At 42.2% G+C, this 17095-nt stretch overlaps 1 protein-coding gene across 1 annotated transcript in view; it reads left to right on the top strand.

Annotated features, from left to right (window-relative positions):
- Positions 1-205: 205 nt before the first annotated feature.
- The window catches only part of ZC3HAV1 (zinc finger CCCH-type containing, antiviral 1), a 58933-nt gene continuing 42043 nt past the window's right edge, over positions 206-17095 (top strand). The window contains exons 1-2 of the mRNA XM_014859269.3: positions 206-686; positions 16351-16486. Of these exons, the coding sequence (XP_014714755.2) occupies positions 379-686; positions 16351-16486 (444 nt within the window). The 5' untranslated portion in view covers positions 206-378. The remainder of the gene's footprint in view (positions 687-16350; positions 16487-17095) is intronic.

Below are 17095 nucleotides of genomic sequence, written 5' to 3'. Positions count from 1 at the left end.
TTCTTTCCGAAGAATCCTCACGGTGCTCAGCTGGCGAACCTCGCCCTCGCAGAGCCTGGAACCGACAGGGAGCTGTCCGGGCGGTCGGGGGCAGATTTGCCCGCGCTCGTTCGCGCTCATTGCATTCGGTTGCCGTCGCGATTGGCTTTAAATCTAACACAGGGACCGGGTCGGTGAGATCTGGCCTCCACCCAGAGCCGAGTGTGAAACCGAAAGCGCTGGGCTCTGCTAACGGCGGTGGAGAGTGCGCGCTGGCTCGCCCCGGGCGCGCCCAGCCGGAGCCCCGCCCGCGCCCGCCTCCCCCCCCCGGGACTCTTGTAAGTTTCGATTCTCCGCAAAGCAGAGTCCGGTGCCGCCGCCAGCCCAGAGCAGCGCGCCATGGCGGACCCGGAGGTGTGCTGCTTCATCACCAAAATCTTGTGCGCCCACGGGGGCCGCATGTCCCTGGACGAGCTACTCGACGAGATCTCGCTCACCGAGGCGCAGCTCTGCGAGGTGCTGGAGGCGGCCGGGCCCGACCGCTTCGTGGTGTTGGAGACCGGCGGCAAGGCCGGGGTCACCCGATCTGTGGTGGCCACCACTCGAGCCCGGGTCTGCCGTCGCAAGTTCTGCCAGAGATCCTGCGAAAACCTGCACCTCTGCAAGCTCAACCTGCTGGACCGGTGCCACTATTCGCAGTCGGAGCGGTGAGTGCGCAGAGATGGAGGGGCGGCTCCCTGGGGTCTCGGTCTGGGAGGACTGTCGCGGCGGCTGCTCCGCGAGGGGCGCGCCTTCGCGGGGACCTCGCACCCGACAGCCTCTGCCTCCAGCTCCTCATTTCTCTGCTCTCCTTGGAGAGCCCCTGCTAGACCCGCGCTTCTCTTCTTGGCGGTTCCCTTCCCTCCAACGCCTCCAGACCTTTCCTCGATTATGGCTAACGCGACATTGCCCCGGTGAAGTCTCTGCTTAACTCTCCACCCCCATGAGAATAAAATTCTTTGGGGCAAGCCAGGGCCTAGAGAATTTGGAGGCAGGTTTGGGAACGAAGGAATACGCCTCGACTCTCTGGAATCTTGAGTCTTTCCCTCTGTCACCTTCGTCCCCAGGCGTTTTGCGATCTTCCCAGCACCCCAGCCGAGCTCAGCACCTGGATCCGTCTCCACCGCCTGGAGCCAGGGATCTCTGCTTGGCCGTCCATTCTCCTCATTATCACTTTTCTCATATCTGAAGCTAACCAGCATCACCTGACCAGAATGGTCCTCTTCAAAGTTACCAATGATGCAGTGTTCTCAGCCGGCTCTCCTCCCCGGTGGTCTGCCTGCGGTGGCCCCAACCGGCGCTTGCAAGCACTTTGAGATAGTGCGGCTTAGTCTCGGGCAGCCACCTCCATATTTCCACTTGTTCTTTTTTGCCTCCTAGATGTAGGTGTATCCCAAGGTTTGAGTTAGGCCTTTTGACCTGTCTTCCACGTCTCTCCCTAAGAGAGCTCACTCCCTGGGGTTCAGCTGTCACACATACAAAGATGGCTTCCATATGCACATCCGCTGCCCAGACCTTCCTACCGAATCTAGGTTCTTCGTCTCCCAGTGTCTGAGGAGCATCTGTACCTGAATATCCTGCCAATGCGAATCGAACTCATCTTCTTTGCCCCAGGGCAGGCTCTCTGACCTTCCGTTCAACCCCTTCTTCATCCTTCACAATACCTTAATCACCGAGGCCTTTTATTGAAGTCTCCCATCCCTTCCCCCGTTTCTCCTTCCCATCTCACTTCTGAATGAATGCCTTGTTGAATTAGTGAATGATCTCTGACCACAGTCTTTCTCCCCATCTTTTCTGTACCTATGTACTTCCGCGCAATTATTTTTCTTGATATAGTACTTCACACACTTTGCCCCTCCTTAAAAACTTTAAGTGGTATCCTAGTGTCCCAAATGGTGGTGATCAAACTTTTGATCATGCGCTTGTTAGCAAAAAACTTTAGATTACTCACCCCCAATGTATGTGCAATAAAACGTACAAAAAACAGGTAATTTAAATGGATGAGGTAGATGAGATTATTTTTTTAAAGAAATTTATTTGTTTAGGGCAAAAGTATAAAATTTTTAAAGTGCTTGAATATGCTCCGTTATTTAAAAAATATTTATTAAATATGTTGTGAGGCACCAATCTGAAAGTCTGTTTCTGAGTTTCAGAAGTTATGTGTATAGAGAGAGTCATCTAAATCACAACAGATGAAATCAGGAAGGAGGGGAGGGTGGAGAATAGAAAGAAAAGGAAGGAACATTCTAGCACTGTACTGAATGACAGAATTGGAAGGCTTTATCTTCTTGTCTGTTCTGTTATGAAAAATTATTCACCAACTAGTACTGGCTTTTAGCTTTAAATACATATGCTTTTTTTTTTTTTTAAAGATTTTATTTTTCCTTTTTCTTTCCAAAGCCCCCCTGTACGTAGTTGTATATTTTGAGTTGTGGGTCCTTCCAGTTGTGGCCTGTGGGACGCTGCCTCAGCATGGCTTGATGAGCGGTGCCATGTCGGCGCCCGTTATCCAAACCGGTGAAACCCTGGGCCTCCCAAGCAGAGCCCGCGAACTTCACTACTTGGCTACGGGCCACCCGGATATGCTTTTTATCTTTTAATTTTTTACTATGAATTTTCAAAATATACTAAAGTAGAGAAATAGAGTCATGATCCTCCCTGTACCCATCATTTCACTTCAACAATTTTCAAGAACCATGGCCAATCTCGTTTCATTTATTTGCTCCTCCCCATCCCTGTCCCCAGCTCCAAAGTGTTATTTTAAACCAAATCCCAGAGATCATTTGCTTCGTAAATACTTAAGTATCTCTAAACGATAAGGACTCTATTTTATTAACATACCCACAGTACAATGATCACCTTTTTTTTTTTAAGATTTTATTTTTTCCTTTTTCTCCCCAAAGCCCCCCGTACATAGTTTCATATTTTGAGTTGTTGGTCCTTCCAGTTGCGCTGTGTGGGACGCCGCCTCAGCATGGCTTGATGAGTGGTGCCACGTCGGTGCCCAGAATCTGAACTGGAGAAACCCTGGGCCATCAAAGTTGAGCGTGGGAACTTCACACGGCCTCGGCTGGCCCCTACAATTACAATTTTAATATCATCTTGTAACTAGTAGGTGTTCAAATTTCCCTGAAATTGTCATAATTTGACTTGTGTTTTCAGGAAAAGTCCTACACAGACATAATCTGTAATTGTTTTGGTATGCTACATATCCAATATATTTAGACATTTTGTTTCAGTTTCTTAACACAGTTTTTTGTTTTATGAATTTTATTATGGTGTGGTTTTTTCTGCCTGATTTGAAACATCAAAACCATTTAAACTCATAAATTGGGTTGTTAACCTACACTTTCTATATTTAAAAGAGTAGATATAATACAGAGATAATTTGGTCTGTGCAAGTTTGGATGGATCCTTTGGGGGAATTCATTAAACTCTTTTTTTTTTTTTTTAGTGAAGTGATAAGTTCTTCTTACATTTATTGATCTAGTCATATTTTTTATTTCCTTTTACGTCTCTTTTGAATTTGAGAATTACAGATTTTTATTCCATTAATGTACATTGTGTCCTCATAATAAGGACCTTTGGGAGAATTTTTTTTTTGCCTCAAAGCCTAGAAAATGTTTTTTTCTCCAGGTATGTTTTAAAAATCTTCTCCCCTGGCAGCAACTTATAAAACCTTCTCTTCTAAAACTTGACATGTGGGAATGTAAGGACTTGCTTTGTAGATAACAGGTTCATGGGATCTGTTGATCAATTGATACCCATGTTGAGATTACCATTCAGTCTGATAAACTATTCTCTGCCTGAGGACAGTTTGCGTGCTGGACTTAGAAAATTTCTTCTATAGTGCTATTATCCATAGATAGGATTTCTCTTACTTATTCTGTAGTTACCATCTTTTCTCTTACATTACTTTTAGCTATATATTTTAGTCAACAGCAGGGCTTGCTTCAGTGTTGCATAATTATTTGTTTTGATGTATCACTTTGGATATTTCTGTTTGTTTTACCGAAATATATGCCCACAGGTGGAGTTGTAACCCCAGTTCTGACAGGAATAATAGCTACCATTTATTGAACAAATAACTACGTACCAAGCACTATGACAAGCACTTTAGAGACAGTATCCTAGTCAGTCTTTCCCAGGATTCTTGAGGTAGGTATTATAAGTCCCAACTTACTGTTAGGAAACAGGCCTAGAGCTGTTTAGAAATTTCCTGAGGGTCACATAGCAGATAGCTTTCAGAGTAAGGGTAGAACCCAGATCTGCAGACTTCCTAACTAGTCCTTGTGTAGTCACGTAGCTGTATGAAACGCGATCTTTCATAATTCAAGTTATTTTTCGCAAGCATGATTTCTAGTTAACCGTTTAAAACAGGCTTGTCTGAGTGTCTTCAACTAGCTTTGTGGTTTCTGCCAATGTGGGTGTTTCCTCTGGGCTTCCTGTTTGTATGCCTTTCTCTTTTGCTTAATTGAAACTTTGGGTGGGGGTGGGTAGGTGCGGAGAGGATTAGTTGACTATTTCATAAATTGAAAAAGAAATACCCCAAAATGCAAAGAATAATGTAATAAACATAAGAGTATATAGATTCTGATTATGTAACAAAAGTTATATTATATAAAAGAATATATGGTATAATAAGCTTATAATTCACCTCCCAGAATAAATATTTACATTTTTCATTTTGCTTCTTATCTTTTAAAATAAATAAAACCCACAAAAGGCCTAAGGGTATTATTTTTTTCTCTTCCCTAGTGTCCTTCCCTTCTCTCTCTAAAAGCAACCTCAGTCATGATTTTGGTGTGTATCCTGTCCTTCCATGATTTTATAATTTCCTTGTATGTATATTTGCATCCATATACAAAATGTAGTATTGTTTTATGTGATTTAGAATTTCTACTCAACGTTGTGTTTTGGAGATCTACTCCTGCTGTCATAAGGATCTAGTTTATTAATTTTAACAGCTGTATAGTATTTCATCATCTGATTAATACCACAATTCAGAACCTATCCCCTCAATAATGGGCATTTGTGACATTTCCAGTTTTTTGCTACAACAAACCATGCTGCCAAGAATATACATGTCTCTTGGTGCTCATGGCAAGAACTTCTCCAGTGTAGACCATTAGGAAATGGAATTACTAGGTTGAATGTTTGCACAGCTTCCACTATTCCAAATTCTGACAGGTTAGTGTTAAAGGTGGTTGTAACAATTTACACCTCCATGTTTGAGAGTCCCGGTTTCCCCATTTTATGGCCAACTGGCACTTGGTATTACAGGACTGTTTTGATTTATGCCACTATGAAGGGTATAAAGTAGTATCTTATTATTTTAATTTTAAAAGAATTTTCTCATGAAAGTTCTTTTTTTTTAAAGATTTTATTTTTCCTTTTTCTCCCCAAAGTCCCCCGGTACGTAGTTGTATATTTTTAGTTGTGGGTCCTTCTAGTTGTGGCATGTGGGATGCCGCCTCAGCATGGCTTGATGAGCGGTGCCATGTCTGTGCCCAGGATCCCAACCAGGGAAACCCTGGGCCGCTGAAGTGGAGCGTGCCAGCTTAACCACTCAGCCACAGGGCCAGCCCCTAAAGTTCTTATTATGTGATATTTAAGTCTTACGAAAATATATAAAGCATGCAATGAATATGTGTGTACCCACAAATCGGTTTCAGAAATAGGATATCAACAATCCCTCCGGAATCCCTCCGGAATTCTCTTCCTTGATCATCTTCCCCATCATAGAGGTGATAACTAGAGAAAAACACTGTTCTTTTTTTCTCTCCAGCTTTATTAAGGTATGATTGACTAAGAAACATTGTATATATTTAAGATATACCACATGATATTTTGATATATGTATACATTGTGAAACGACTCCCTCAATCGAGCTAATTAACCTATCCATCACTCTCTTTACCCCCCCTTTATGATAAGAACACTTAAGATCTACTCTCTTAGCAAATTTCAAGTATACACTACATTTTTATAAACTATAGTCATCATGCTGTACCTTAGATCTCCAGAACTTATTCATCTTATACTTGAAAGTTCATACCCTTTGACCAACATCTCCTCATTTCCTGCCCTGTCAGTTGCAGGCAACCGCCATTCTACCCTCTTTTTCTATGAGTGACTATTTGATAGAGTCCACGTATAAGTGAGATCATGCAGTATTTGTCTTTCTGTGTCTGGCTGATTTTGCTTAGGACAATGTCTTTTAGGTTCATATGTGATGTCATGTGAAATGGCAAGATTTCCTTCTTTTTATGGCTGAATAATATTCCATTGTATTCATATATATATGTGTGTGTGTATATACATATATATAGACCTCATTTTCTTTATCCATTCATCTGTATCAACAGATGACACTTAGGTTGCTTCCACATCTGGGCTATGGTGGATAACGCTGCGTTGAACATGAGAGTGCAGGTGTCTCTTTGAGATACTGATTGTATTTCCTTTGGATATGTACCCAGAAGTGGGATTGCTGGATCATGTGGTAGTTCTAATTTTAATTTTTCAAGGACCCTCCATACTGTTTTCCATAATGGCTATACCAGTTTACAGTCCCACCAACACTGTTCTGCTTGTGAGGTTTATTTTTGTCATACATTTATTATTTTTTCAAATATGTGTGTATTTCTAAGCAGTAGTTAGGATTGTTTTGCCTCTTTTCAAGCCTATAAATTTCATCAGTACTAAGTGTGCAAATACTTGCTTTATTCGCTCTTGTTTGTGTAGCAGGATGTTTCTGAGACTCACCCCTAAGATACAGAGCCTTATTTCTGTAACACCTCAAGACCTGGGCAAGATAGGCTTCTGTCCTGGGCCCTCTGCTTTACAGGTCCTAGTTTGGGCCTCCTCCAGTTGTGTCCCTACGTTTTTTTTTTTTCCCTAAGGAAGATTTGCTCTGAGCTAACATCTGTGCCAATCTTCCTCTGTTTTGTATGTGGAATGCCACCACAGCATGGCTGATGAGTGGTGTAGGTCCACACCTGGGATCCCAACCTGTGAACCTGGGCCGCTGAAGTGGAGCATGCAAACTTAACCACTATGCCCCCAGGCCAGCCCCTGTATCCCTACTTTCTGAGGAGTCTGTGGAGCCAAGGAATCATACTCCTCTAGAGCCTGTGGCCCCCACTCTCATTCTAGACCATGCTCTTGGTTCCTGGGACCCTGGAATTCCCAAGCCCACTTCCAGAGCCTGAGTGGGCTTCTTCCCCAGGTCTTCCTACATGTGGGAGGAATTTGGATGTACAGGCTGACGTGTCCACTGCCTCTGTGTGGCGGCACTAGCAGTGTGAGACAGAGCCTGGGGTGGGAAGAGAAGTGGTAGGCCAAAGTTGGGAGCCAAGGCTGACTTTCTTCATTCTGCTGTATCCTATCATAGAACTCTCAGGAGTCTGAGAATTCTAAATTCCATCTTGGCCTTCCAGGTTGTTGTGAAAGTACGTTTGTCAAGATAGAAAGGTAGAACATATTTTCTTGAACCACTTATTAGCTTGATTAATTGCTTTTAAGTATTTAGACACTCGGTGCCTGGGCCTCCATTTTATCTTGCCCCGAGCCCCACCTGTTTTAGGAGAGGACCTGCTCTAGGTCATTCAAATGGATAGTTTTCTTTTGTATGAAGGTACACAATTTATATATCGATTTTCGTTTTATTAAAAGATAGAGTGTTTTCAATATTTTACTATTACAAACCATGACGCATTGAACATTTTGGTACATGTTTCCCTGTGTGCACGTGCAGGAGTTTCCGAAGTATCTAGGAGTGGAACCCCCACACTGAAGGTTTGTGAGATAACCCCAAATTGTTTTCCAAGTGTGTATTCCCAGATTTACTCCCACCAGAAGTATATGAGTATTCCCTTGCTTCATATCCTCGCCAATTGATATCATCAGCCTTTAAAAATCTGTGCCAATACAAGGAGTGTGAAATTGTACCCCGTGTGGTTTTAATTCCTTATGTATTCTGGGCCTCTAGCCCTTTTAAGCCATAATGCTCATTTTTTAAGTTTGTCGTACTTCATGTCTAATTCCTAGTAGTTGCTTCTTATTTGCATTTTGTTTTTTTTGGTCATCTTAGCACTCTCTTTTTGTCTGTAATGGCCTTTATTTTATTTTATTTTTTGCCGTTTTAAAGTGTGCAGTTCAGTGGCGATAAGTACATTCACAATGTGCAACCGTCACCACTATTTAGTTCCAGAACAGTTTTATCACCTCAAAAAGAAACTCACACCCAGCCACAGTCACTCCTCATTCTCCCCTCTCCCCAGCCCCTGGCAACCTCTAATCTGCTTTCTGTCTCCGTGGATTTGCCCATTCTCGATGTTTCCTATAAACAGAATCGTATAATCTTTGTCTCATTGCGTCTGGCTTCTTTCACTCAGCATGATGTCTCAAGGTTCACTTTTTACTTTTGCGTGTGACATGTCATTTGTGTGGGTGTATCTACCCAGGAGGAGTCTTCCTGGAAGCTCCTTCTGTCAGTAACTGTGCTCTGTCCATGGAGTCTCCTTGTCAGGCTGATTGCTTTGGAGACACGCCATTTTCTGCAACATCGTGGCATAAAAGGGTGTGTACCCAATAAGAATCATTTGGGAATTTTTGTTCTCTTTTCAGATTTGCTTCATGTTTATTTTAATTTGACTTTCAATTTCTGTGGGCTTTCTGCAGAAATTAAGCTAAGAAACAACATTATAAGGGATACTGTGAATTGTGATAAAATCTTAAATAAGTGACAAGCATTTGATAACAGGGTATTTTCTATTTTTCACATTGTATAGAGATGGCAGAATTAAACATTTAAAATAAGTGTAGATTTGTCTTCCTTCCATAAAAGGGTTCTAATTTGCTTACTGCTCCTGACCTCATTTACTTCCAAGCAGGGATCTATGATCTTTACCTACAGGCTACTTTGGAATTGGCAAGGCCCCAGGATGGGGGTGGAAACAAGCAAAAGAATCCAGAAGGACCTAGGATTTCAGGCCCAGTGAGAAGTCAGTTTAACCAGGTTTTGGAGCAGAGGAGCTAGACTCAGGGTGGGAGGCAAGAGTGGAGACCCATTTCATCATCTCTTAACACCTCCCCACTGAGGAGAGATTTCAATCCGTTTCAGACCAACTCAGAGCATCAGGTTAAGAGAAGTCCCCTAGGGAAGTAGTTACCAAACATTTTCATTCCTCACTCCCGTCAATAGAGAACACTTTAAGCATGTACTCGTATTATGTGTATATTTATTTAAAAATCATACGCACAATGTGTAACTCTTAATTTGTATGTTAAATATTTCCTAACTTTTTACCTTTAAAAAAAAAAACTTTAAAATCAACTTTATTGACGTATGAGTTACGTGCAATAAAATGTACCCATTTAAAATGTACAATTTGAAGACTCTTCGCAAATGGATACGCTCCTGTAACCATCACCGTGATTAAGATAGAGAAAATTTGGGGGCCGGCCCCGTGGTGCAGCAGTGAAGTGGGCACGTTCCACTTTGGCGGCCCGGGGTTCACCAGTTCGGATCCCGGGTGTGGACATGGTACTGCTTGGCAAGCCATGCTGTGGTAGGCGTCCCAGATATAAAGTAGAGGAAGATGGGCATGGATGTTAGCTCAGGGACAGTCTTCCTCAGCAAAAAGAGTGGGATTGGTAGCAGATGTTAGCTCAGGGCTAATCTTCCTCAAAAAAAAAAAAAGAAATAAATGCATTATCTCATTTAAAAGAAAAAAATTTTCCATTAGTACTGAAGGTTCTTTTGTGCCTCTTCTAAGTTAACCATTTAATCCTTCCTAGTCCTCTACTCTTTTCAGCCCAGGCAATCATTTTTTACCTTTTTAGATAAAAAATAAATATAAAGAGTTGTAACATTTTTTCCCTGCACCCTGATGGATCACCCTTGGGTACCCAGCTTTGGAATATATCTGAATTATTTCAATGGCTATCTGAATCACTTGGGGGGAACGTATTAAAATGCAGATTCCCAAGTCTCACTCGGTACAGCTATAGACTACACACAGATCCTTGGCCCCCCACCCCTCCCATCCTCAGCGGGCCTGGTCCCTTCCTGTTGCCCTCTGCGGCCCCGAGTCTCGCAGCCTACCTGATACAGTCCTCTCCCCAGGCTGAGGCCTGCAGCCGCCTGCACCTTGGGCTCACCATGTGGCAGCAGGCAGCTGGATTTCTCTTCTTTGGGCCTAGTGAGTTCTGGGTCATTCAGTTGTGGTTAAAGCAGGTCCGTTTCTTCAGCTCCTCTCTGCCCCCAGCTGCTCCTTACTCTGCTTCTGTGCTCTCCTCTGATCTCCTGTGATTCTCCCCCATCTCACTAGGGGGGTCCAGATTCGGCAAACCACCCTGCCCTCTAGTAACATGGCAATTGAATCTTGAACATTAGAAGTACAAACAACAGGAGTCTCATGGCTTTAAAATAATACTTCGTTAGCATTGTTTTTGATTGATGACATTTTATTTTTTAGATAAATGTTCTCTAGATTTTATCTTTCACACAACTGGGTTCCTTTTTCACCTGTCTTATATCATGGTGAGCTATTTCCTGTTTTCTGTGAAAATCAACTATTTCTTTGTTTTGATCACCGCCCCCCCAAGCCCCGCCCTCCCCAACCCCGTCGAGGTGTTGGAGAGCAGAGGGGATGAGGAGGAGAAGCGTAGGAATATTCTGATACAAATTACTGTCAAAAAATAAGACTCTCCCTTACATTATTATCTTTTTCTCGCTGGTCTGCTTGTTGAGGTCAGAGCTGGCCCTGTGTTTACCGATGTGTGAAGTGCAAGAGCTCAGAGGTGAACATCTCATTCAGGAAACTAATTTAGAAACTAATCTGACAAGCCCAACCAGCAGATCTCAGCCCTGACTGCACATTCGAATTACCTGGGGTCCCACCTCCTGTCAAATCAAATCAGTCTCCAAGGGTGTGGTCCAGGCTTAGGTATTTCCAAATACTCCTCAGTTGATTATCCTGTGTAGCCAAGGATGAGAAGCACTCTGCAGGCTAGGCCTCATCGGTGGTGGGGGGAGGATTTATTGCCAGGGTTAAAATAACATTTTGTTCTGTGGCTGGGAGAGAAAAGTGAAAAGGTCATTTGTTTTTAGTCTTTTGGCCTGAGATTCTTGAAAGAGAGACAATTTTGCCTCTTTCAAGGCCATCTTTGCTTTTTTTTTAAAAAAAAATTATCATATCCTCTCCCAACTCACACTGTTTGAAGTTTATCTGCTCCAAGTGCCGGCAGCATTCTGCAAATGCTTGTTTTTCCCTGGGCCCTTCATAATAGCTTCTCGGCGAGCTCTTTCTGTGCCAGGAGGTGGGGAGACCCTGCGGGTACGAACCAACTTCTGTGGGATCCATTGTCCTTTGTTGGAGGAAGAAATCTTGAGCCACGATACTCCAAGTGTACTCATTAGACCAGCAGCATCAGCGTCACCTGGGAGCTTGTTAGAAATGCAACTTCTCGGCCCCCACCCCAGACCTGTTGATCAGAAACTCTGGGGGTGGGGCCCCAGCAATCTGTGTTCTAACAAACTCTCTAAACGATTCTAATGCCCACTAAAACTTTGAGACTCACCCAGTAGGTCTGGGATGGAGCCTGAGAATTTGCATTTCTGACAGCCTCCCAAGAGATGCTGACAGTGCTGGTCCGGGGACCTCACTTTGAGAACCACTGGCTTAGAGAAGCCCAAGAAGCCATGGGGGGCTTTCACACTATTTCCTGGTGTAAGCCTCCCAACCAATATTAGGGACCTGGAGCTGGGGCAGAGTGATCATAAGAAAGTGGGAAGGAAGCTCCTGTCACCTTAAACCGAAACACGACCTCCATTGAGCCCTAACCAGGATCAGTGCTGCTGAACTTGTCTCCTCAACGCCCATCGGAAGAAATAGTTTGTATCATTTGTGTCCCTGCGACACCCTTTATATGATTTATATGCATTCTCTCTTCTTATACTCTGCTCTCAATTTTCCATTTAGTCCTGGGGAACAGTGGCCTAAATAATCCAGAGTGCCTTTTTCTTTCTTTCTGATTTGGAAAAGTTTCAGATACGTCTATTTTTGTTTGCTTTTTGGGATCTGGGTTCAGTTACCAGATCTTCCTCTTATTTGAGTCACCTTTGATTTCTCATTTTATCCCACCTCAGTTTCCCAAAGTGAAAAGTAAACTGTTGTCTCATAGGATTTTTGTAATGACTAAATTAAACAACAGATGCAGAGTTCCTGTCACTTAGTAAATTGGTCATAAATGTTAGTTTCTGTACTTCTGCTCTCACAGCCAAATACTGTACAGTACAAACTGCCCCACCCCCGTGGCTGATGAATATGCTGACATTAGGGCAAAGATGAAGCCTCTGAGAAGAAGTTGGGAGAAGTCTAGGCAATGTGGGGAAACAGCGGGGCCTCCCAGGGAGTGGGCTGCAGGTCAGAAACCAAGGCTAGACCTAGATGTGGCCAAGTGAAGCTGGGTTCTAGCTGAGTATCACAGAATCTAGAGGAATGAGCAGTTTGCCTGAGGATGGAGATGAGAATGCAAAGTGAAACTGGGCCCTCAGGCGGGCAGTGTGTGCTGAGTGGGCTCTTCCTCTAGGCTTCAGTGTCTTAGGTGGGCTTGGAAAGCCTGGACACTCAGAGTTCCAGGCAGAGGGGTCCCCATTGGGCTGCCTGGCTGCCTTTAGTGATTTAGAGGAAAGGTTCACTTCCGGGCCCTAGGAAGTACCCCACTCCTCCTCATCTAGGACAGGGCAGGCACAGGGCAGGTGTGAGCAATGCTGCATCTTTCTGGGTTCTGGAGAGGGGCAGAGCCCTCATCTGTGACCCTAATTTGGCCACAGGAGAGGTACCATAGTCTTGGCTCCGTGTTCAGGCTGTCTGGCCTAGAGCTAAAGGGAAAGCAAAGATTCTTAATTCCCTCTGACTAACAGGTGTCAGGCATCTCTGGGCCAGAGGGCAGAACCTGTCTAGTGGTCAGGAGTTGTCATTTTCAGTTCCATGTCAAGAGGATCGTTAGTGGCAATGGCCAATGGAGTGAGGATGCTTTATGAGGTAATGAGGTTCATAAACTTCTCATAAAGCTATAAGGGAGGGGCTTTCTGCTTTGGGCAGGAAGCTGGGCCCTTCTTGCTGTAAATTCTCTTCAGATTCCCCCTCCCATGGGGGTTGGGAGAGTGATGAGGTGGAGTCTTTGTCCAGCTGCTGAGGGCTCGGATGGTGGGGCCTGCTGGGTAGCAGTTATCTGAAACCACAGAACCCAAAGCAAGCAGAGAGCTGAGGTCAGCCTTATCAAGGAGTGTCCAAAACACACTAAAAGCCAGGGACACCGGGTGGAGAAAGCAAGGAGAAGGCCTGCCTGAGAAAACAGCTGGGAGAGAGGCTGTAGCCAGGGTCTGACCAGCTGCCCTTGGCTTCTCCATGAAGCAAGGTGCAGGGGAGGGGTGGTTGGATTTTAAGGGCTGGTGCTGTGGCTGACACAGTCGGCGATTCTGTGATTTTTCTTATGAGGTTCCACATCTAGATCTGAAGGCAATTGCAGAGGGTTTCAGAAATGCCTACGCACAGGCAGCAGCATCTGAGTGTGACTTTTAAAGATTAATTCTTAGAGAATAACTTTTACCTAGATGTTTACATTTTGAGAAAAATCGTTACCAATTTCAATAAGATGATTTTGCAAAGTCACTTGCATTTCTGTTTACTAGTGACAAACAACTAAAAAATAATAGTGGCAACAGATAAATGTTTAATATTTGGAAAATGAGTACTATTAAAAGAAAGATTTTAATTCTCAATAAGAAAAATAGAACAGACTTGAATAAATGGAGAGATATTTTATATTCCAGAATCAGAAGATTTAACATAATTAAGATGATATAATATCCAATCTAATTTATGGAGTCAACACGAATTAGATTCTTAATATGATATTTTACGGAAATTAACAAAACCATAATAAAATTTCTATAGAGAGAAAATAGTTAAGCACATTAAAGAGTTTTTTGAAGAGGAATAAGCCAATGATATGATAAATTACTGTTAATATTTAAAATATGGTGCAAAGCACGTTTAAATTATGTAGTATGGGTTTCAAAGCAGAGCAGTAGATTGATAAAATGCAATAGGGATTCCAACAGTTCTAAATTTATTAAAAGGTTAACACACAATAGTCCAAGATAATACAATAATAAAAAGGAATCCTATTTAATATACATTAATGAGAAAAGTTGACATAAAGCACTGCTGTTCCCCGACACCACTTGTCATAATAAGCTCCAATGTTTTAAAGAATTAAAGTTGAAAATATCTCCTTTAAAAATGAAACAAAATGTTATAGCTATCCAGCTATGGTGGAGGAATTAATTTCTTGGTATTTTAATAGTAGGCTAGGTTATGAATGGCAAACTGGAAGGATCTGATCATATAAAAATTCAGCAACAACAACTTTAATAAGTTCTTGATAAAAAGGGAAAAAGTGAAAAACTGTTTGAAATCAGGCTCAGGATTAACATCAAAAAATATAAAAAATATATATATAAAGAACAATTACAAGTCTGTACATCGGTACCCATTATCCACTAGATAAACAGTTAAAGGATATGAACAAATAGTATAAGTAAAAGGAACTATGAGCATCAAGCCAACATTTGGGAATATTTCAGTCTTGCTAAAAACTAAAGTGCAAATTAAAAGCATAAGTCTATTTCATAACTATTGAAGGAGCAAAAGTGATAAAACTCCATGTGAATGTCTTTGCAGGGAAATAGACACACTCACAGATTGCTGGTGTGTGTTCTAGAGAGCAGTAGATCAAAATGAAACTCAAGCTGCCAAGAAAATTATTCTGTCCTCCCAAAGGAGTAAATCCCAGGAAAATAATGTAAAAGAAAGGTTGTTTGTATAAAGGTAATTGTAGTCACACTTTTTATAGAGTGAAAATCTAGTCATTACCTAGCCACCCGATAATTTGATAATGATTGTGCAAACTAGAAAATATTAATATCCCATTATATTAGTAACTATTAAAACCACGAATCTGAGGACTTTGCGTTATTATAGGTAGCATACATGAGTTAAAAAGTGTAATGAGTGTGTTATGTGGACATTGATAACTATCAAGTTACGCTTGTTTAATGAAAACATCATTTCTATTGGGCTTTCTCAAGGATCTAAATCAGTGCTTCTCAGACTTTAATGTTAATAAATCATATGGGGATGTTGTTGAAAGGCAGATTTTGATTCAGTAGGTCTGCGGTGGGGCCTGAGGTTCTAAATTTCTGATAAGCTCCTAGGTAATGGGGATGCCACTGGTTTTCCCACAATGCTTTGAATAACAGCGATCTAAATCTCTGCTATTCAGTATGGTAGGCATTACTGTGTGTGGCTATTCAAATTTAAATTAATTAAAATAAAGTAAAACAGCACATTTAGTTCCTAAGTCTCACTAGCTATATTTCAAGTGCTCAGTAGCCACATATGGCTTCCATCTTGGAAAGCTCAGATTATACAACATTTCCATCATCACAGAAAGTTCTGTTGGACAGTGTTGACCTAAATCATCAATGTCTTAGAGTAAAGAGCATTTTTATTTCTTTTTCTGTGGAGTTGTTTGAAATATACAATTAAGAGCTTGTTCCATTCCTTTGTAGGAAATCTTATAGGTATACATTGGTGTGTAAGACACAGAAGAGATAAAGCAATGAACAATTTCATAGAATTAAAATGTTTGATAAATGGAATTCTCTTCCCATTGATTTTATTGTCAGTCCATAGATGTATCTCAATTATTCATTGTCTCTCAGTGGGCAATCATTTCCAATGAATTAGTTTCAGTTTCTTTGCCAATTTTTTTCTCTTCTCGCATTATTAATATATACTAAGAAGAGGTACTGTTTAAAGAAGCATTGCAATAGTTTAAAGCATAGATCCCCCCTATCTAGCTGTCTCATCAATTTGCCTTTTTAAAGTATGTTCTTGGGGCCAGCCCCGTGGCCGAATGGTTAAGTTCGCACGCTCTACTTTGGTGGCCCAGGGTTTCGCCGGTTCGAATTCTAGGCGCGGACATGGCACCACTCATCAAGCCATGCTGAGGTGGCATCCCACATGACACAACTAGAAGGACCCACACCTGAAAATATACAACTATGTATCGGGGGGCTTTGGGTAGAAAAGGGAAAAATAAAATCTTAAAAAAAATTAAAAAGTATATTCTTTAAGTAGGATCAAGCTGTGTAGATAACAAAAGATATGGGCATTGATCTTCAATGGCTGAAAGTTCCCTGGATGATTTCTTCTGTGAAGTGGAAACACTGACAGTTGTCCTTTCTTCCAGGAATTTATGCAAATATTCTCATGATGTTCTCTCAGAAGAGAACTTCAGAATCCTGAAAAATCATGAGCTCTCTGGACTCAACAAAGAGGAATTAGCGGTGCTCCTCCTCCAAAGTGACCCTTTTTTTATGCCTGAGGTGAGTTATGATTTCTTAGTTTAAAAAGTAGGGAGAATATTGGCAGCGTTGTGTCATAGATGTGTTGGAATAGGAGCAGACAAAACGCATAAGTTAGCCTCAGGGCTCTGCAGAAGGCAGTTAAGGCTGTTGCTGAGTGACCTAAGAGATTCCAGCAATTTCCTTCCTATTTGAAGTTTTATAAGAATTTGCCTCCTCCTCTCGGCTGCTAAGGAACCCTGTGTGAGCTTGTGTGATCTGAAGATATGCTAGGAGGACTAATTGATGCTTTACATCGGGGCGGCCTCCTGGAAGAGATGGGCTTTGAATCGAGGTTTTGGAAGATGACAGGGTATATTGTTTGAGGCTAAGCTGTTGTTACAAAGAGACCCCAGAATGTAGTGATTCAAATAAAATATAATTATTGCATCTCGTTGGCCACAGCTTATCACATGGTCACACTGGAGGCTGGGAAATGTAGTTTCTGGCTGGGTAACCATATGTCCAGTTAAAACTTGGAAGCTTCTGTCACTAGGAGAAAGGTAGGAACAATGGTGGGTAATTAACAGTCTCATCCATTGGCTTGAGAATCAGAGGATGCTGTTTAAAGAATGGTATCTGACCATTCTG

This window comes from Equus asinus, chromosome 1 (assembly GCF_041296235.1).
Source record: "Equus asinus isolate D_3611 breed Donkey chromosome 1, EquAss-T2T_v2, whole genome shotgun sequence".
Lineage (NCBI taxonomy): Eukaryota > Metazoa > Chordata > Mammalia > Perissodactyla > Equidae > Equus > Equus asinus.
Note: the sequence above shows the minus strand (reverse complement) of the source record. Positions and strands in the feature narration are given on the sequence as shown.